The 21,785-nt window shown below is 39.4% G+C and overlaps 1 protein-coding gene across 1 annotated transcript; it reads right to left on the bottom strand.

The window, feature by feature from the left end:
* Positions 1-1,782: 1,782 nt before the first annotated feature.
* Positions 1,783-21,760, bottom strand: sparc (secreted protein, acidic, cysteine-rich (osteonectin)). The gene is made up of 10 exons (XM_061891917.1): positions 21,673-21,760; positions 14,446-14,511; positions 14,264-14,332; positions 8,433-8,529; positions 7,264-7,385; positions 7,074-7,194; positions 4,923-5,056; positions 2,317-2,465; positions 2,105-2,253; positions 1,783-2,039 (listed from the first exon to the last, which is right to left on the bottom strand). Exons 2-10 carry the CDS (start codon positions 14,503-14,505, stop codon positions 2,011-2,013), a joined length of 930 nt encoding a protein of 309 aa, XP_061747901.1. The 5' UTR covers positions 14,506-14,511; positions 21,673-21,760; the 3' UTR covers positions 1,783-2,010.
* Positions 21,761-21,785: the final 25 nt, after the last annotated feature.

Here is a 21,785-nt window from a genome sequence, read left to right as displayed (position 1 = left end):
ACACACACACACACACACACACACACACACACACACGCACACACACACACACACACACACACACACACACACACACACACACACACACAGCACTATTGACAATAACAAAGCAAAAACAAAACCTGGCACTAAGGATTTGAGGCAAAGCACCACCTATGAGGCATCCACACTGTAAAATAACTCAAATTAACGCTGTTTAAAAAAAAAAATCTGAAAAATAATAACAATTATATACACATTACACATATGTATATATATATATATATATATATATATATAATGTACAATGTATTACTCATGTAAAAGACCAAATGACCTTATGATTTGATACTTTGACGTCGTTGGACACGAATATCCAACTTTGTCAGAACATTTGTAAGTCCATATATATGTATATATACATACATATACATATATATATATATATATATATATATATATATATATATATATATATGTATATATATATATATATATATATATATACACAAACAAAAAAAAAAATATATATATACACACAAAAAAACATATATATATATGTACACACATATATATAAATATATACATATATATACACACACATCCATCCATCTTCTGCTTATCCGTGGAATATATATATGTATATATATATATATGTATATATATACGTATATATGTGTGTGTATATATATATATATATATATATATATATATATATATATATATATATATATATATATATATATATATATATCCATCCATTTTTTATGGCTTGTCCCTTTCAGGTTCAAGGGGGGTCGCTGGAGCCTATCTCAGCTTCATTTTGGGCGGAAGGCAGGGTACAACCTGGACAAGTCGCCACCTCATCACAGGGCCTATATATATATATATATATATATATATATATATATATATATATATATACATATATTTATATAGTCACAATTAAAAGTGTACATACACGTGTAAAGAACGTGATGTCATGGCTGTCTTGAGTTTCCAATCATTTCTACAACTCTTATTTTTTTTTGTGATGTAGTGATTGGAGCACATACTTGTTGCTCATAAAAAACATTCATGAAGTTTGCTTCTTTTATGAATTTATTATGTCTCTATTGAAAATGTGAGCAAATCTGCTGGGTCAAAAGTCCAAACATATTGCTGGGTATTGTGGCCAAGGAGCTCCATTTTTGTTTCATCTGACCAGAGAACTTTCCTCAGTTAGGTCTTATCTTTGTCCATGTGATGTCAGATGAAACACAAATTGACCTGTTTGACTCAAAAGCGCCTTATTGCAGTGAAACTTGCCAAAGGACTTGTAAGCAAATATTAACATTGCTGTATGTATACTTTTGACCCAACACATGTGCTCACATTTTCAGTAGAGCCATAATCAATTGTCCCATTTAAAGCAGCAGTTCCATTGGCAGCAAAACAGGCCCAGAGCATAATACTACCACCACCATGATTGACGGTATGCATGGTGTTCCTGGGATTACAGCCCTCACCTTTTCTCCTCCAAACATATTGCTGGGTATTGTGGCCAAACAGCTCCATTTTTGTTTCATCTGACAGCACATGGACAAAGATAAGAGCTTCTGGAGGAAAGTTCTGTGGTCAGATGAAACAAAAATGGAGCTTTTTGGCCACAAAAGAAAGTACACACACACATTTAGGTTTGGCACCGAGTGAAAAAGTGAGGACACCCCGACATGGACCATCTCCTGCCACATGAGAACACTTCAGTCTTTATTTGGACAGGCGTCTCCATGGCGACCACGCAACACGACACGGGTGACGCAGTAGAGAGCAAAGCACAGGATTTTATTGGCAGCTATTTCTTTCCAAAGTACACTTTTGTTTAGTGAAAGTGGGAGTGAAAGTTTCAAAATAAAAAGACATTTACATCAAGAAGGGCTGAAGGGGTTAATACAAGGTTTACTTTTAGTGGTATACCAAATGTTTCTGGATGATTTAGCACCTGGTCCCAAACAAGCGACTAGCTGCGGCCCTGCTGCTGATGGGCGGAGCTTAGATGACCAGGTCCTGGTCCACGTCCTCTGCGGGCACATGATCAGACATCAGCCCGCCGCAGAAGCAGGAAGTGGCGGCGGCAGATACTCACGCTCCTTGATGCCGAAACAGGCGGCCCACTCCTCCAGGGCGATGTACTTGTCGCTGTCGGCGTCGCACGCCTCGAAGAAGCGCGTGGTGCAATGCTCCATGGGAAGGAGGGGGGCGCGCAGGGGGGCCAGCTCGCCGTGGGTCAGGTACCTGCCCACAAAGACACGTCAGCGTCACGGCGGGGAGGACGGCGGCGGCGGCGGCCGCTCCTACCCGTCGGCGGGGTGCTGGTCCAGTTGTCCGAACTGCCAGTGCACGGGGAAGATGTACATGTTGTAGTTCTTCACAAAGTCGTGCGCCAGCAGGTCCAGAGAATGCTCGCCGGCCTGCAGCCTCTTCTCGTTCTCGTAGATCTTCTTCACCTGAACGCCAACCACAAGTCACGTCATCCTGACGGCCATCTTGGCTACTAGCGCCAACTTCAACACGTGGTGAAGCAGTGGCTGGCATGCGTTCCAGAAGATCATTTGCTACTTTTTTTTCCTACACTTTGACCCCTGCGGCTACTTTATGGGTTTTTATTCGATGATGGCCATAGTGCAAATAGTTTTAAAAAAGCAAATTGTTGGACAAGTTAACTCATAGGTGCTGATGCTGTGTCCTTCTATTTAGTGCTTTCAACCGGAAGTAGAACTATCACTCCGTCCATAGCGTTACTACTCATATGGATTCTTCATTCATCGCACCATGCGACGTTTGGAAGTTTTACAATATAACTAAAACATGTTTTACTTACTAAAGTGTCCCATGTGTGATGTCTGTAAGAGTGTTTTCATGCATATGTGTACCTACTATCGTAAAGTAATGAAGATAGCGTCATTAGCTAATATGTTTACTATTGACTTACAATGGCATTCTTTTTGTATTGTTTCACTTTCACAAATTCTTCAGTAAATTCACCAACACGTCGGTGTGGAGTTATTGAGTCTGTCTAGCTGATTGGAGAGCTAGCTTGCACAGCTAGTGGGTCCATGACCATGACTTCTGTTTTGTTTGATCAGAAACCAGCACTTACCCAATTGAGCCCACGCCCACTAAATCAGAAATTTTGTGGCCGTGGCTTATATAGTTCGCTCTATAGTCCAGAAAATACGATAAATATTGCAATGGACACAACTGAACTGTTAAAATGCATACACTCAAGTACCAAGTAGGTACCAAGTGAGTAGTAAGTGTACTGTACTGCTGCAATCCTACAGAGTGTCTAATTGACTTGTTACTTTTAGTCTTTCAGTGGATGAACACAAGTAACAAGTAGGTACCAAGTAAATACTAAGTACCAAGTAAGAACCAATTAAGTACCAAGTAGGTACTAAGTAAGTCGTAAGTAAGTACCAAGTAAGTACCAAGTTAGTAATAAGCAGGTACAAAGTAAGTACCAAGTAAGTACCAAGTTAGTAATAAACAGGTACAAAGTAAGTACAAAGTAAGTACCAAGTGTACTGTACTGCTGAGATCCTTCCAAGTGTCTGACTTGTTACTTTTAGTCTTTGACTGGATGAACACAAGTACCAAGTATGTACTAAGTAAGTACTAAGTACCAAGTAGGTGCCAAGTAAGTACTAAGTACCAAGTAAGTACCAAGTAGGTACTAAGTAAGTAGTAAGTAAGTACCAAGTACCAAGTAAGTACCAAGTTAGAACCAAGCAGGTACAAAGTAAATACCAAGTAAGTAATAATTAAGTACCAAGTAGGTACCAAGTAAGTACCAAATGTACTGTACTGCTGAGATCCTTCCAAGTGTCTAACTGACTTGTTACTTTTCGTCTTTGACTGGATAAACACAAGTACCAAGTAGGTACTAAGTAAGTACTAAGTACCAAGTAGGTGCCAAGTAAGCATTAAGTACCAAGTAAGTACCAATTAAGTACCAAGTAGGTACTAAGTAGGCACTAAGTATGTAGTAAGTAAGTACCAAGTAAGTACCAAGTTAGTACCAAGCAGGTACAAAGTAAATACCAAGTAAGTACAAAGTAGGTACCAAGTAAGTACTAAGTGTACTGTACTGCTGAGATCCTTTCAAGTGTCTAATTGACATGTTGCTTTTAGTCTTTGACTGGATGAACACAAGCACCAAGTAGGTACCAAGTAAGTACCAATTAGGTACCAAGTAGGTACTGTACTGCTGAAATCCTTCCAAGTGTCTGACTTGTTACTTCTAGTCTTTCAGTGGCTGAAAACAAGTACCAAGTAGGTACCAAGTAAGTACCAAATGTACTGTACTGCTGAGATCCTTCCAAGTGTCTAACTGACTTGTTACTTTTCGTCTTTGACTGGATAAACACAAGTACCAAGTAGGTACTAAGTAAGTACTAAGTACCAAGTAGGTGCCAAGTAAGCATTAAGTACCAAGTAAGTACCAATTAAGTACCAAGTAGGTACTAAGTAGGCACTAAGTATGTAGTAAGTAAGTACCAAGTAAGTACCAAGTTAGTACCAAGCAGGTACAAAGTAAATACCAAGTAAGTACAAAGTAGGTACCAAGTAAGTACTAAGTGTACTGTACTGCTGAGATCCTTTCAAGTGTCTAATTGACATGTTGCTTTTAGTCTTTGACTGGATGAACACAAGCACCAAGTAGGTACCAAGTAAGTACCAATTAGGTACCAAGTAGGTACTGTACTGCTGAAATCCTTCCAAGTGTCTGACTTGTTACTTCTAGTCTTTCAGTGGCTGAAAACAAGTACCAAGTAGGTACCAAGTAAGTAGCAATGAAGTACCAAGTAGGCACTGCACTGCTGAGATCCTTGCAAGTGTCTAACTGACTTGTTACTTTGTAGTTAGTGGAGTGGGAAAGTCAAGCTTGTAAAAATGTTCACCCTCAGCTTCTGCTTCTCAGACAGCAGGTTGTTGTCCTGGTCACGCTCGTACAAAGTCACCAGAACATTCTTCAACCAGTCCCTCATGCGCAGAGGGAACTCCTTCAGCTCGTTATCCAGGCAGGGCTCGATGTCTGCAACACACACATAACTCATCAAGACTTTTATTTTGGAGAAACAACAAACACACAACTCATCAAGACTTTTATTTTGGAGAAACAACAAACACACAACTCATCAAGGCTTTTATTTTGGAGAAACAACAAAGACACAACTACTGATGTCATAAGGTGACATGTTCTCCTGCCTGATCTCCACTTGATCCCTGCCAGCCTGCTGCTGCCTCCACACTTCCTGCCAGTGGGCCAGTCTCAACACATCCTGTGTTGACTCCGCCCACCCAGCTGCTGGGTCACATGGTCCACCCAAAGTGGCGTGCTTCCAGGAAGTCAGCGTGTTTTGTCTTTTTGTGTGACGTGTTTAAGTCAATGTTTAATTACATGTTTAATTAAGTGGTTAATTAAATGTTCAACTAAGTGTTTATTAAATTTTGACTAAATATTAAACTAAGTGTTTAATTAAATGTTTAACTAAGTGTCTAATTAAATGTTTAACTAAGTGTTTAATTAGATGTTTAACTAAGTGTTTAATTAAATGTTTAACTAAGTGTTTAATTAAATGTTTAACTAAGTGTTTAATTAGATGTTTAACTAAGTGTTTAATTAAATGTTTAACTAAGTGTTTAATTAAATGTTTAACTAAGTGTTTAATTAAATGTTTAACTAAGTGTTTAATTAGATGTTTAACTAAGTGTTTAATTAAATGTTTAACTAAGTGTCTAATTAAATGTTTGACTTAATTTTTAATAAATGTTTAACTAAGTGTTTGATTAAATGTTTATTTAAATATTTAATTAAATGTTTAACTAAGTGTTTAATTAAATGTTTAATTAAGTTTTTAATTAAATGTTTAACTAAGAGTTTAATTAAATGTTTTATTACGTTTTTAATTAAATGTTTAACTAAGTTTTAAATAAATGTTTAACTAAGTATTTAATTAAATGTTTAACTAAGTTTTTTAATAAACGTTTAACTAAGTGTTTAATTGAATGTTTCACTAAGTATTTAATTAAATGTTTAAGTGTTTAAGTCAATGTTTAATTAAATGTTTAATTAAGTGGTTAATTAAATGTTCAACTAAGTGTTTATTAAATGTTGACTAAATATTAAACTAAGTGTTTAATTAAATGTTTGACTTAATTTTTAATAAATGTTTAACTAAGTGTTTGATTAAATGTTTATTTAAATATTTAATTAAATGTTTAACTAAGTGTTTAATTAAATGTTTAATTAAGTTTTTAATTAAATGTTTAACTAAGTTTTTAATAAATGTTTAACTAAGTGTTTGATTAAATGTTTATTTAAATATTTAATTACATGTTTAACTAAGTGTTTAATTAAATGTTTAATTAAGTTTTTAATTAAATGTTTAACTAAGAGTTTAATTAAATGTTTTATTAAGTTTTAATTAAATGTTTAACTAAGTTTTTAATAAATGTTTAACTAAGTGTTTGATTAAATGTTTAACTAAGTGTTTAATAAATGTTTAATTAAGTGTTTGATTAAATGTTTAACTAAGTGTTTAATTAAATGTTTTATTAAGTTTTAATTAAATATTTAACTAAGTTTTTAATAAATGTTTAACTAAGTGTTTAATTAAATGTTTAACTAAGAGTTTAATTAAATGTTTTATTAAGTTTTAAATAAACGTTTAACTAAGTATTTAATTAAATGTTTAACAAAGATTTTTAATAAACGTTTAACTAAGTGTTTAATTGAATTTTTCACTAAGTATTTAATTAAATGTGGATGGGTGGATGAAGGATGGATGGGTGGATGGATGGATGATGGATAGGTGGACAGATGATGGATGATGATGAATGGGTGAATGGGATGGATGCATGCTAATATATTGATCATCCTGTGCTACAAATGTGTTACTCAGAAGATGAGAGCACACCTCCACAGGTGAGCCATGATGACATTGAGAGTGGATAGATGGATGGATGATGGATGGATGATGGATGGATGGATGGATGGATGATGGATGGATGCTAGTGTATGTAGTGATCATCACAGCTGGCCAGCTCACCTTTGCAGGGGCCGATGTAGTCCAGGTGCAGCTTGTGGCCCTTCTTGGTGCCCTCCAGCGTGCACTTGGTGGCAAAGAAGTGGCAGGAGGTGTCGTAGGTCTTGTTGTCCGTGCCACAAACCTGCACGCCAGCACAGCAGTCAGACTTTTATTGTGAAAGGCTGGCAGGAAGGGAAGGGGGCGGACTCACGTGCTCAAAGAGTCCCTCTGCGGGGGGGCAGGTGGAGGCGTCCTGGCACACACACATGGGGGTGTTGCTGTCGTCCAACTCACACACCTTGCCCTTCTTGCACTGGTGCTGCTGGCACAGGTCTGCTCACACGCACACACACACACGTTCATGATGACGTCATGGCACGCTGGCAGCAAGACTGGTCACACACCTCCTCACTCCACCTGCCTGTGCTAATTGTTAGCTTGTGCTTGTGCTCTCACCTCCTCCCTCCCCCTGTCTCACCTCCCCTCTCCCCCTGTCTCACCTCCGACCTTTCCTGGTCTCACCTCCTCCCTCTCCTGGTCTCACCTCTTCCCTCTCAGGTCTCACCTCCTCCCACTCCTGGTCTCACCTCCTCCCTCTCCTAGTCTCACCTCCTCCCTCCCCCTGTCTCACCTCCCCTCTCCCCCTGTCTCACCTCCGACCTTTCCTGGTCTCACCTCCTCCCTCTCCTGGTCTCACCTCTTCCCTCTCAGGTCTCACCTCCTCCCACTCCTGGTCTCACCTCCTCCCTCTCCTGGTCTCACCTCCTCCCTCTCCTAGTCTCATCTCCTCCCTCCCCCTGTCTCACCTCCTCTCTTCCTCTGTCTCACCTCCTCTCTTTCCCTGTCTCACATCCTCCCTCTCCTGGTCTCACCTCCTCCCTCTCCTGGTCTCACCTCCTCCATCCCTTGGTCTCACCTCCTCCCCGCTCCCCCAGTCTCACCTCCTCCCTCCCCCTGTCTCACCTCCTCTCTTCCTCTGTCTCACCTTCTCTCTTTCCCTGTCTCAACTCCTTCCTCTCCTGGTCTCACCTCCTCCCTCCCCCAGTCTCACTCATCCCTCCCCCAGTCTCACCTTCTCTCTCTCCTAGTCTCACCTCCTCCCTTCCCCGGTCTCACCTTCTCTCTTTCTCTGTCTCACCTCCTCCCTCTCCTGGTCTCACCTCCTCCCCCCACCCCCAGTCTCACCTCCCCCCTCTCCTGGGCTCACCTCCTCCCTCCCACCTCAGAGTGGTAGTTGATTACAGAAGGGAGGAGCCTTGGCAGTGGTCACATGACACCTCAATGTTGTCAGGGAAACGAATGTCTTTGTGTTATTAATTGTCTTGTTGGTAATAACATGTGTGTGTGTGTGTGTGTGTGTGTGTGTGTGTGTGTGCTCACCCTCGGCAACGTCGTCTTCAACATCTTCTTCGACCTCGATGGCCTCGTCAAACTCTCCAATCTCCACCTGCACGGGGTTGGCCCCGACCTCCACCTCCTGTGAGACGCAGAGGGTCAAAGGTCAGAGTGCCAGTGGGATTACACTCCCACTGTGGAATGTTCCAAGGGGAGTTTCAGTGGCGACAACAAAGAAGCTTTTATTGCTGCTGAGTGCTGAGCTCAAACTGGACCACTTCCAGAAGGTTCTTCCCTGGCACAGTGGCAGCAAAATGGCCGTCGTTAGGAGTATATGTGAAGGCAACACTCACACTATGATGTCTGGCAACCACCTTTTGAAGGCAACACTCACACTATGATGTCTGGCAACCACCTTTAGAAGCCAACACTCACACTATGATGTCTGGCAACCACCTTTAGAAGCCAACACTCACACTATGATGTCTGGCAACCACCTTTAGAAGCCAACACTCACACTATGATGTCTGGCAACCACCTTTACAACCCAACACTCACACTATGATGTCTGGCAACCACCTTTAGAAGCCAACACTCACACTATGATGTCTGGCAACCACCTTTAGAAGCCAACACTCACACTATGATGTCTGGCAACCACCTTTAGAAGCCAACACTCACACTATGATGTCTGGCAACCACCTTTACAAGCCAACACTCACACTATGATGTCTGGCAACCACCTTTACAAGCCAACACTCACACTATGATGTCTGGCAACCACCTTTAGAAGGCAACACTCACACTATGATGTCTGGCAACCACCTTTACAACCCAACACTCACACTATGATGTCTGGCAACCACCTTTTGAAGGCAACACTCACACTATGATGTCTGGCAACCACCTTTACAACCCAACACTCACACTATGATGTCTGGCAACCACCTTTAGAAGGCAACACTCACACTATGATGTCTGGCAACCACCTTTAGAAGGCAACACTCACACTATGATGTCTGGCAACCACCTTTAGAAGCCAACACTCACACTATGATGTCTGGCAACCACCTTTAGAAGCCAACACTCACACTATGATGTCTGGCAACCACCTTTACAACCCAACACTCACTATGATGTCTGGCAACCACCTTTAGAAGCCAACACTCACACTATGATGTCTGGCAACCACCTTTAGAAGCCAACACTCACACTGTGATGTCTGGCAACCACCTTTAGAAGCCAACACTCACACTGTGATGTCTGGCAACCACCTTTGGAAGCCAACACTCACACTATGATGTCTGGCAACCACCTTTAGAAGCCAACACTCCCACTATGATGTCTGGCAACCACCTTTAGAAGCCAACACTCACACTTTGATGTCTGGCAACCACCTTTAGAAGCGAACACTCACACTGTGATGTCTGGCAACCACCTTTAGAAGCCAACACTCCCACTATGATGTCTGGCAACCACCTTTAGAAGGCAACACTCACACTATGATGTCTGGCAACCACCTTTAGAAGGCAACACTCACACTATGATGTCTGGCAACCACCTTTAGAAGCCAACACTCACACTATGATGTCTGGCAACCACTTTTAGAAGCCAACACTCACACTATGATGTCTGGCAACCACCTTTACAACCCAACACTCACTATGATGTCTGGCAACCACCTTTACAAGCCAACACTCACACTGTGATGTCTGGCAACCACCTTTAGAAGCCAACACTCACACTGTGATGTCTGGCAACCACCTTTAGAAGCCAACACTCACACTGTGATGTCTGGCAACCACCTTTGGAAGCCAACACTCACACTATGATGTCTGGCAACCACCTTTAGAAGCCAACACTCCCACTATGATGTCTGGCAACCACCTTTAGAAGCCAACACTCACACTTTGATGTCTGGCAACCACCTTTAGAAGCGAACACTCACACTGTGATGTCTGGCAACCACCTTTAGAAGCCAACACTCCCACTATGATGTCTGGCAACCACCTTTAGAAGCCAACACTCACACTTTGATGTCTGGCAACCACCTTTAGAAGCGAACACTCACACTGTGATGTCTGGCAACCACCTTTAGAAGCCAACACTCACACTATGATGTCTGACAACCACCTTTAGAAGCCAACACTCACACTATGATGTCTGGCAACCACCTTTAGAAGCCAACACTCACACTATGATGTCTGGCAACCACCTTTAGAAGCCAACACTCACACTGTGATGTCTGGCAACCACCTTTAGAAGGCAACACTCACACTATGATGTCTGGCAACCACCTTTAGAAGCCAACACTCACACTATGATGTCTGGCAACCACCTTTAGAAGCCAACACTCACACTATGATGTCTGGCAACCACCTTTAGAAGCCAACACTCACACTATGATGTCTGGCAACCACCTTTACAAGGCAACACTCACACTATGATGTCTGGCAACCACCTTTAGAAGCCAACACTCACACTATGATGTCTGGCAACCACCTTTACAAGCCAACACTCACACTATGATGTCTGGCAACCACCTTTAGAAGCCAACACTCACACTATGATGTCTGGCAACCACCTTTAGAAGCCAACACTCACACTATGATGTCTGGCAACCACCTTTACAACCCAACACTCACTATGATGTCTGGCAACCACCTTTACAAGCCAACACTCACACTATGATGTCTGGCAACCACCTTTAGAAGCCAACACTCACACTGTGATGTCTGGCAACCACCTTTGGAAGCCAACACTCACACTATGATGTCTGGCAACCACCTTTACAAGCCAAGACTCACACTATGATGTCTGGCAACCACCTTTAGAAGCCAACACTCACACTATGATGTCTGGCAACCACCTTTAGAAGCCAACACTCACACTTTGATGTCTGGCAACCACCTTTAGAAGCGAACACTCACACTGTGATGTCTGGCAACCACCTTTAGAAGCCAACACTCACACTATGATGTCTGACAACCACCTTTAGAAGCCAACACTCACACTATGATGTCTGGCAACCACCTTTAGAAGCCAACACTCACACTATGATGTCTGGCAACCACCTTTAGAAGCCAACACTCACACTGTGATGTCTGGCAACAACCATTAGAAGGCAACACTCACACTATGATGTCTGGCAACCACCTTTAGAAGCCAACACTCACACTATGATGTCTGGCAACCACCTTTAGAAGCCAACACTCACACTATGATGTCTGGCAACCACCTTTAGAAGCCAACACTCACACTATGATGTCTGGCAACCACCTTTACAAGGCAACACTCACACTATGATGTCTGGCAACCACCTTTAGAAGCCAACACTCACACTATGATGTCTGGCAACCACCTTTAGAAGCCAACACTCACACTATGATGTCTGGCAACCACCTTTAGAAGCCAACACTCACACAATGATGTCTGGCAACCACCTTTACAACCCAACACTCACTATGATGTCTGGCAACCACCTTTACAAGCCAACACTCACACTATGATGTCTGGCAATCACCTTTAGAAGCCAACACTCACACTGTGATGTCTGGCAACCACCTTTGGAAGCCAACACTCACACTATGATGTCTGGCAACCACCTTTACAAGCCAATACTCACACTATGATGTCTGGCAACCACCTTTAGAAGCCAACACTCACACTATGATGTCTGGCAACCACCTTTAGAAGCCAACACTCACACTTTGATGTCTGGCAACCACCTTTAGAAGCGAACACTCACACTGTGATGTCTGGCAACCACCTTTAGAAGCCAACACTCACACTATGATGTCTGACAACCACCTTTAGAAGCCAACACTCACACTATGATGTCTGGCAACCACCTTTAGAAGCCAACACTCACACTATGATGTCTGGCAACCACCTTTAGAAGCCAACACTCACACTGTGATGTCTGGCAACCACCTTTAGAAGGCAACACTCACACTATGATGTCTGGCAACCACCTTTAGAAGCCAACACTCACACTATGATGTCTGGCAACCACCTTTAGAAGCCAACACTCACACTATGATGTCTGGCAACCACCTTTAGAAGCCAACACTCACACTATGATGTCTGGCAACCACCTTTACAAGGCAACACTCACACTATGATGTCTGGCAACCACCTTTAGAAGCCAACACTCACACTATGATGTCTGGCAACCACCTTTAGAAGCCAACACTCCCACTATGATGTCTGGCAACCATCACCTCTAGGTCAGTCTTGATATGACTTATGTTGTTGTTTTATAACTTTATGTTGTCTTTTGGCTTATGTTGTTGTATTTTAGCTTTATGTAGCTGTGTTTTAGCTTTATGTTGTTGTGTTTTAGCTTTATGTTATTTAATAACTTTATGTATTTGTTTCATAACATTATGTTTTTTATAACATTATGTTGTTGTTTCATAACTTTGAGTTTTATAACATTATGTTGTTGTTTCATAACATTATGTTTTTTTTATAACATTATGTTGTTGTTTTATAACTGTATGTTGTTGTTTCATACCTTTGTGTTTTATAACATTATGTTGTTGTTTTATAACTTAATGTTGTTCTTTAGCTTTATGTTGTTGTGTTTTAGCTTATGTTGTTGTTTCATAACTATGTTGTTTCATAACTTTATGTTGTTTCATAACTTTATGTTGTTCTTTTATAACTTTATGATGTTGTTTCATAACTCTATGTTGTTGTTTTATAACTTTATGTTGCTGTTTTTAACTTTGTTGTTGTTGTATTTAACTTTATATTGTTGTTTTATAACTTTATATTGTTGTTTTATAACTTAATGTTTTTGTTTTATAATTTTATGTTTCTGTTTTATAACTTTATGTCTTTGTTTTAAAACTTTACGTTTTTGTTTTATAACTTTGTTTGTGTTTTATAACTTTGTGTGGTTGTTTTATAACTTTGTGTTTTATAACATTATGTTGTTGTTTTATAACTTTATGTTGTTTTTTGGCTTATGTTGTAGTTTAGCTTAATGTTGTGGTGTTTTAGCTTTATGTTGTTGTGTTTTAGCTTCATGTTGTTGTTTCATAACTTTATGTTGTTTTTTTTATAATATTATGTTCTTGTTTTATGACTTTATGTTGTTGTGTTGTGGCTTTTGTTGTTCAACACTACCACTACTTAGTAGTAGTACTATTAGTATTAGAAGTAGTAGTACTAGTAATAGTAGTATTAGTACTAGTATTGAAGTAGTAGTACTATTAGTACTAGTACTATTAATACTAGTATTAGAAGTAGGAGTACTAGTGGTACTATTAGTATTATTACTACTATTAGAAGTAGTAGTACCAGTAGTACTACTAGTACTATTAGTATTAGAAGTAGTAGTACTAGTACTATTAGTATTAGAAGTAGTAGAAGTAATACTACTAGTACTATTAGTATTATAAGTAGTACTACTAGTAATAGTAGTATTAGTACTAGTATTGAAGTAGTAGTACTATTTGTACTATTACTATTAATACTAGTATTAGAAGTGGGAGTACTAGTGGTACTATTAGTATTATTACTATATTAGAAGTCGTAGTACCAGTAGTACTACTAGTACTATTAGTATTAAAAGTAATAGTACTAGTACTATTAGTATTAGAAGTAATAGTACTAGTACTATTAGTATTAGAAGTAGTAGAAGTAGTACTACTAGTACTATTAGTATTAGAAGTAGTAGTACTTCCTCCTGGTTTGATAAACTTTGGATGGCAGGAAACACTTCTTCATCATGTCCACTCCTACTAGGAACCTTCATCAACTCTTCTTTCTGATGACAACACTTTGACTACTGATGACATCATCATCACAATGACATCATCACGATGACATCATCACCAGCAAGTAGAGGCTGCATAATGACTCACCTCCTCAGCTGGATCTTCCACCAGGACCTCGTCCACCACCAGCTCCTCATCCATTGGCTGCTCCTCAGTCTGAGGGAGAGAGTGAGTGAGTGAGTGAGTGAGTGAGTGAGTGAGTGAGTGAGTGAGAGTAAACAGGTGATTGTCTGAGGTGCAGCTCCCAAACAGGAAGTGAGAGGACTTACAGGAGCAGCCATGGCGTGTCCTGCCAGGCAGAGGAGGAAGACGATCCACACCTTCATCATAAAGGTCTGCAGACACACATGTACAACATGCTAACTGTTAGCATGTGTCAACTATCAACTGATATGACTCTCAGGTGTATGGCTGCAGGATTTAACATGCTAATGTTAGCATGTGTCGGGTAGGAGCAGGTTATATGACTCTGATTGTATACAGCGGGCAACTTAGCTAAACAGGTAAAAACAAGGGAGCAGGATAATGTTAGCATGCTAACATCAATATGCTAAGAGTTAGCATGTGTTATGACTCTGAGCTTGTACAGCTGCAAAATTACATAAAAAGGTGAAAAGGTAGCATGCTAACAGTTAGCATGTGTCAGTTATATGACTCAAAAGGTGTATTGCAGCACAATTAGCTCAAATAAAGTTAGCATGTTAACAGCTAACGCTAAAAGACGCATGATAGCAGGTCAACAAGAGTGTCCAGGTTCGTGGACCAGGATCCAAGAGTGTCCAGGTTTGTGGACCAGAATCCAAGTGTGTCCAGGTTTGTGGACCATGATCCAAGTGTGTCCAGGTTTGTGGACCAGGATCCAAGTGTGTCCAGGTTTGTGGACCAGGATCCAAGTGTGTCCAGGTTTGTGGACCAGGATCCAAGTGTGTCCAGGTTTGTGGAACAGGATCCAAGTGTGTCCAGGTTTGTGGACCAGGATCCAAGTGTCCAGCTTTGTGGACCAGGATCCAAGTGTGTCCACGTGCGTGGACCAGAGTTCAAGTGTGGACAGGACAGGCCCCAGGTCCATGGAGGTATGTGGTCTAGTCCACATGACAGGACAGGACCATGAGGCCCCAGGTCCATGAAGGTGTATGGTCTAGTCCACATGACAGGGCAGGACAGGACCAGCTCACAGGGCCAACATGAAGACCCCAAGGTGGACTTGTTCCATTCCCCATTAAATATTCATTAGTCAAGCTGAGGCTCCCTGCGTTGGTCTCTGCACCCTGGACTCCTCCAAGGTGGACTTGCTGTGTAGAAGGTGATGGAAAGTTCCAAAGAGTGCCACAAGGACGAATATTTGACTTGGAGGGACACGCGTGAGACGTGTTTTTTTTGGAGACTTCCTGCCCTGGGTCTCATAAGGAGCTCTTTGCTGCGGGAGGATGTGATTGGCTGCTGAGCCTCCACACAGCTTTTCTCCTGCTCTGCCACAAGGTCCATACCGCCACGCTCATTTCCTGCTGTGGGCCACATCCAGCAAACAGGAAGTCAGTGCCATCCAAGTCTGGATTCTTCAGTCTTCCTCGGCTGGGATTGATTTCCACCATCTTTAATTCCGAGCTTCTTTTGTTCTCACCAGGAAACATTCAAAGAACTTTCTAGAGGAATATTTGAGTGTGGAGTTGAGGCAGGAAGTGAAGAAGTAACAATAACAAGTAACCTGAGATGCTTTCAAGTCTTGCTGTGACTTTCCCTGAAGCCACGCCCACATGCCCCACACACTCTCACCTGCATGCACTCCTACAAAATAAAAGCCTCCTGAGCTAAAGTTTCCACGTTAGACATTCAAAGTTAAAGTTAAAGTAGCAATGATTGTCACACACATACTAGATGTGGAAAAATTATTCTCAGCATTTGACCCATCAGCCTTGTTCAACCCTCTGGGAGGTGAGGGGAGCAGTGGGCAGCAGTGGTGGGCACGCCCAGGAATCATTTTGGGTGATTTAACCCCCAATTCCAACCAATTCAGTAAGCTGGTCTCACCTCCTCACTTCCCCTGTCTCACATCCTCCCTCCCCCTGTCTTACCTCCACCCTTCCCCGGTCTTACCCCCCTCCCCCGGTCTCACCTCCTCCCTCCCCCAGTCTCACCTCCTCCCTACCCCAGTCTCACCTCCTCCCTCGCTTGGTCTCACCTCCTCCCTCCCCCAGTCTCACCTCCTCCCTCGCTTGGTCTCACCTCCTCCCTCCCCCGGTCTCACCTCCTCCCTCCCCCAGTCTCACCTCCTCCCTCTCCCAGTCTCACCTCCTCCCTCCCCCAGTCTCACCTCCTCCCTCCCCCAGTCTCACCTCCTCCCTCCCCCGGTCTCACCTCCTCCCTCCCCCGGTCTCACCTCCTCCCTCCCCCTCTCTGCTTGGCGCCCACACAAGACTTTAAGTGGTCTTTAGGGGACTTCCAACTGGCAAGCCATTACCCAGCATCCTTTGCAGCACACCTGCCACCTCCACAACAAAACAGTCACAAAGAAAACTTGGGACTTTGTGACTGAAGCAAGTTAATGACATTTTGGAATAAAGATGTCTAATAATTGTTATTATTATATAATCAATATTCAACATTAGACAAGATGGTGAAAGAAAGATGTCTAATAAATGTTGTTTTTCAACATTAGACAAGATAGTGAAATAAAGATGTCTAATAAATGTTGTTTTTCAACATTAGACAAGATAGTGAACGTCTGAGACTATAGGAAGTCATCTTTGAACAGCTGCTGGGTGGTCGCCATGGCAACCTGCATTCCTTCACTTGGGAGTGAACAACAAGCTGAGACAAAATGTCTTCTTCTTTCTCTCCTCTTCATTTAAGGAATGCATCACCTCCCCTGTCTCACCTCCTCTCTCCCCCTGTCTCACCTCCTCTCTCCCCCTGTCTCACCTCCTCTCTACCCCTGTCTCACCTCCTCTCTCCCCCTGTCTCACCTCCTCCCTCTCCCTGTCTCACCTCCTCTCTCTCCCTGTCTCACCTCCTCCCTCTCCCTGTCTCACCTCCTCTCTCCCCCTGTCTCACCTCCTCCCTCTCCCTGTCTCACCTCCTCTCTCCCCCTGTCTCACCTCCTCTCTCCCCCTGTCTCACCTCCTCCCTCTCCCTGTCTCACCTCTTCCCTCCCCCTGTCTCACCTCCTCTCTCCCCGTCTCACCTCCTCCCTCCCCCTGTCTCACCGCCTCCCCCCTGTCTCACCTCCTCTCTTCATAATATTTACGTGCAATCAATAAATAATAAGTGTATCGTTGAGTGTATTTATATATTATTGTATTGTATAGTGCACTACTAATACTACTAGTGTATTGTAGTGTAGTACTACTACTAATAGTGTGTTGTATAGTGTAGTACTACTACTAATAGTGTGTTGTATAGTGTAGTACTACTACTAATAGTGTGTTGTATAGTGTAGTACTACTACTAATAGTGTATTGTATAGTGTACTACTACTACTAATAATGTATTTTATAGTGTACTACTACTAATAATAATAATGTATTTTATAGTGTACTACTACTACTAATAGTGTATTGTAGTGTAGTACTACTACTAATAGTGTTGTATAGTGTACTACTACTACTAATAGTGAATTGTATAGTGTACTACTATTACTACTACTAATAGTGTATTGTATAGTGTACTACTGCTAATAATAGTGAATTGTAAAGTGTACTACTACAACTAATAATCTATTGTATAGTGTACTACTACTAATAATAATAGTGTATTGTATAGTGTACTACTACTACTAATAGTGTATTGTATAGTGTATTGTATAGTGTATTGTACACTTTAAAATTCACTAATAGTGAATTGTAAAGTGTACTACTACTAATAGTGTATCACATAGTGTACTACTACAACCAATAGTGTAACACAAAGTGTACTACTACTACTACTAATAATAATAGTGTATTGTATAGTGTAATAATACTACTATTAGTGTATTGTGTAGTGTATTACTACTACTAATAGTGAATTGTAACGTGTACTACAACTAATAGTGTATCACAAAGTGTACTACAACTAATAGTGTAACACAAAGTGTACTACCACTACTACTAATAATAGTGTATTGTATAGTGTAATAATACTACTAATAGTGTATTGTGTAGTGTATTACTACTACTAATAGTGTATTGTATAGTGTACTACTACTACTAATAGTGAATTGTAACGTGTACTACTACTAATAGTGTATCACATAGTGTACTACTACAACTAATAGTGTAACACAAAGTGTACTACTACAACTAATAGTGTAACACAAAGTGTACTACTACTACTACTACTAACAATAGTGTATTGTATAGTGTAATAATACTACTAATAGTGTATTGTGTAGTGTATTACTACTACTAATAGTGTATTGTATAGTGTACTACTACTACTACTAATAGTGAATTGTAACGTGTACTACAACTAATAGTGTATCACAAAGTGTACTACTACTAATAATGTATCACAGTGTACTACTACAACTAATAGTGTAACACAAAGTGTACTACTACTACTACTACTAATAATAATAATAGTGTATTGTATAGTGTAATAATACAACTAATAGTGTATTGTGTAGTGTATTACTACTACTAATAGTGTATTGTATAGTGTAATACTACTACTAATAGTGAATTGTAACGTGTACTACAACTAATAGTGTAACACAAAGTGTACTACTACTACTACTACTAATAATAGTGTATTGTATAGTGTAATAATACTACTAATAGTGTATTGTGTAGTGTATTATTACTACTAATAGTGTATTGTATAGTGTAATAATACTACTAATAGTGTATTGTGTAGTGTATTACTACTACTAATAGTGTATTGTATAGTGTACTACTACTACTAATAGTGAATTGTAAAGTGTACTACTACTAATAGTGTATCACATAGTGTACTACTACAACTAATAGTGTAACACAAAGTGTACTACTACAACTAATAGTGTAACACAAAGTGTACTACTACTACTACTACTAACAATAGTGTATTGTATAGTGTAATAATACTACTAATAGTGTATTGTGTAGTGTATTACTACTACTAATAGTGTATTGTATAGTGTAATAATACTACTAATAGTGTATTGTGTAGTGTATTACTACTACTAATAGTGTATTGTATAGTGTACTACTACTACTACTAATAGTGAATTGTAACGTGTACTACAACTAATAGTGTATCACAAAGTGTACTACTACTAATAATGTATCACATAGTGTACTACTACAACTAATAGTGTAACACAAAGTGTACTACTACTACTACTAATAATAATAATAATAGTGTATTGTATAGTGTAATAATACTACTAATAGTGTATTGTGTAGTGTATTACTACTACTAATAGTGTATTGTATAGTGTAATACTACTACTAATAGTGAATTGTAACGTGTACTACAACTAATAGTGTAACACAAAGTGTACTACTACTACTACTAATAATAATAGTGTATTGTATAGTGTAATAATACTACTAATAGTGTATTGTGTAGTGTATTACTACTACTAATAGTGTATTGTATAGTGTACTACTACTACTAATAGTGAATTGTAAAGTGTACTACTACTAATAGTGTATCACATAGTGTACTACTACTACTAATAGTGTAACACAAAGTGTACTACTACAACTAATAGTGTAACACAAAGTGTACTACTAGTACTACTACTAACAATAGTGTATTGTATAGTGTAATAATACTACTAAGAGTGTATTGTGTAGTGTATTACTACTACTAATAGTGTATTGTATAGTGTAATAATACTACTAATAGTGTATTGTGTAGTGTATTACTACTACTAATAGTGTATTGTATAGTGTAATAATACTACTAATAGTGTATTGTGTAGTGTATTACTACTACTAATAGTGTATTGTATAGTGTACTACTACTACTACTAATAGTGTATTGTGTAGTGTATTACTACTACTAATAGTGTATTGTATAGTGTAATAATACTACTAATAGTGTATTGTGTAGTGTATTACTACTACTAATAGTGTATTGTATAGTGTACTACTACTACTACTAATAGTGAATTGTAACGTGTACTACAACTAATAGTGTATCACAAAGTGTACTACTACTAATAATGTATCACATAGTGTACTACTACAACTAATAGTGTAACACAAAGTGTACTACTACTACTACTAATAATAATAATAATAGTGTATTGTATAGTGTAATAATACTACTAATAGTGTATTGTGTAGTGTATTACTACTACTAATAGTGTATTGTATAGTGTAATACTACTACTAATAGTGAATTGTAACGTGTACTACAACTAATAGTGTAACACAAAGTGTACTACTACTACTACTAATAATAATAGTGTATTGTATAGTGTAATAATACTACTAATAGTGTATTGTGTAGTGTATTACTACTACTAATAGTGAATTGTAAAGTGTACTACTACTAATAGTGTATCACATAGTGTACTACTACTACTAATAGTGTAACACAAAGTGTACTACTACAACTAATAGTGTAACACAAAGTGTACTACTAGTACTACTACTAACAATAGTGTATTGTATAGTGTAATAATACTACTAATAGTGTATTGTGTAGTGTATTACTACTACTAATAGTGTATTGTATAGTGTAATAATACTACTAATAGTGTATTGTGTAGTGTATTACTACTACTAATAGTGTATTGTATAGTGTAATAATACTACTAATAGTGTATTGTGTAGTGTATTACTACTACTAATAGTGTATTGTATAGTGTACTACTACTACTACTAATAGTGAATTGTAACGTGTACTACAACTAATAGTGTATCACAAAGTGTACTACTACTAATAATGTATCACATAGTGTACTACTACTACTACTACTACTAATAATAATAGTGTATTGTATAGTGTAATAATACTACTAATAGTGTATTGTGTAGTGTATTACTATGACTAATAGTGTATTGTATAGTGTACTACTACTACTAATAGTGAATTGTAACGTGTACTACAACTAATAGTGTATCACAAAGTGTACTACTACTACTAATAGTGTATTGTGTAGTGTATTACTACTACTAATAGTGAATTGTGTAGTGTATTACTACTACTAATAGTGAATTGTGTAGTGTATTACTACTACTAATACTTTATTGTCTTTTGTACTAATGATAATAAATGTGTATTAATAATAACATATGTATTGTTTGTGTAGCAGCACAAAGAAAAAGAATAATCTTTCTTAGTGTTGTGCAAGTTGAGGAGCCCTTTTTTTGCTAAAATGTTTGTGTCAATAATCAACTTAAAGAATAAGACAAATAAAGTGTGTGTCAATAATCAACATGCAAGAATAAGACAAAGTTTGTGTGAATAATAAACATGCAAGAGTAAGAAAAAAGAAGTTTGTGTGAATAATCAACACGCAGGAGGAGTAAGAAGAATGCAGTTTGTGTGCTGGCAAAGTGAGTGGGAGTGGGCGCTCTTACCTTTGAGAGAAGCGGCAGAGAAGTGGTGGGAGAGAGACTTTTCACACAGGACAAGTAGAGGAGGACAACCCCCCCTTGCTCATTGCTGCCCTGCACACATGCTGGGAGGGGCT

The sequence above is a fragment of the Nerophis ophidion genome, linkage group LG29 (assembly GCF_033978795.1).
Source record: "Nerophis ophidion isolate RoL-2023_Sa linkage group LG29, RoL_Noph_v1.0, whole genome shotgun sequence".
In the NCBI taxonomy this organism is placed as follows: domain Eukaryota; kingdom Metazoa; phylum Chordata; class Actinopteri; order Syngnathiformes; family Syngnathidae; genus Nerophis; species Nerophis ophidion.
Note: the sequence above shows the minus strand (reverse complement) of the source record. Positions and strands in the feature narration are given on the sequence as shown.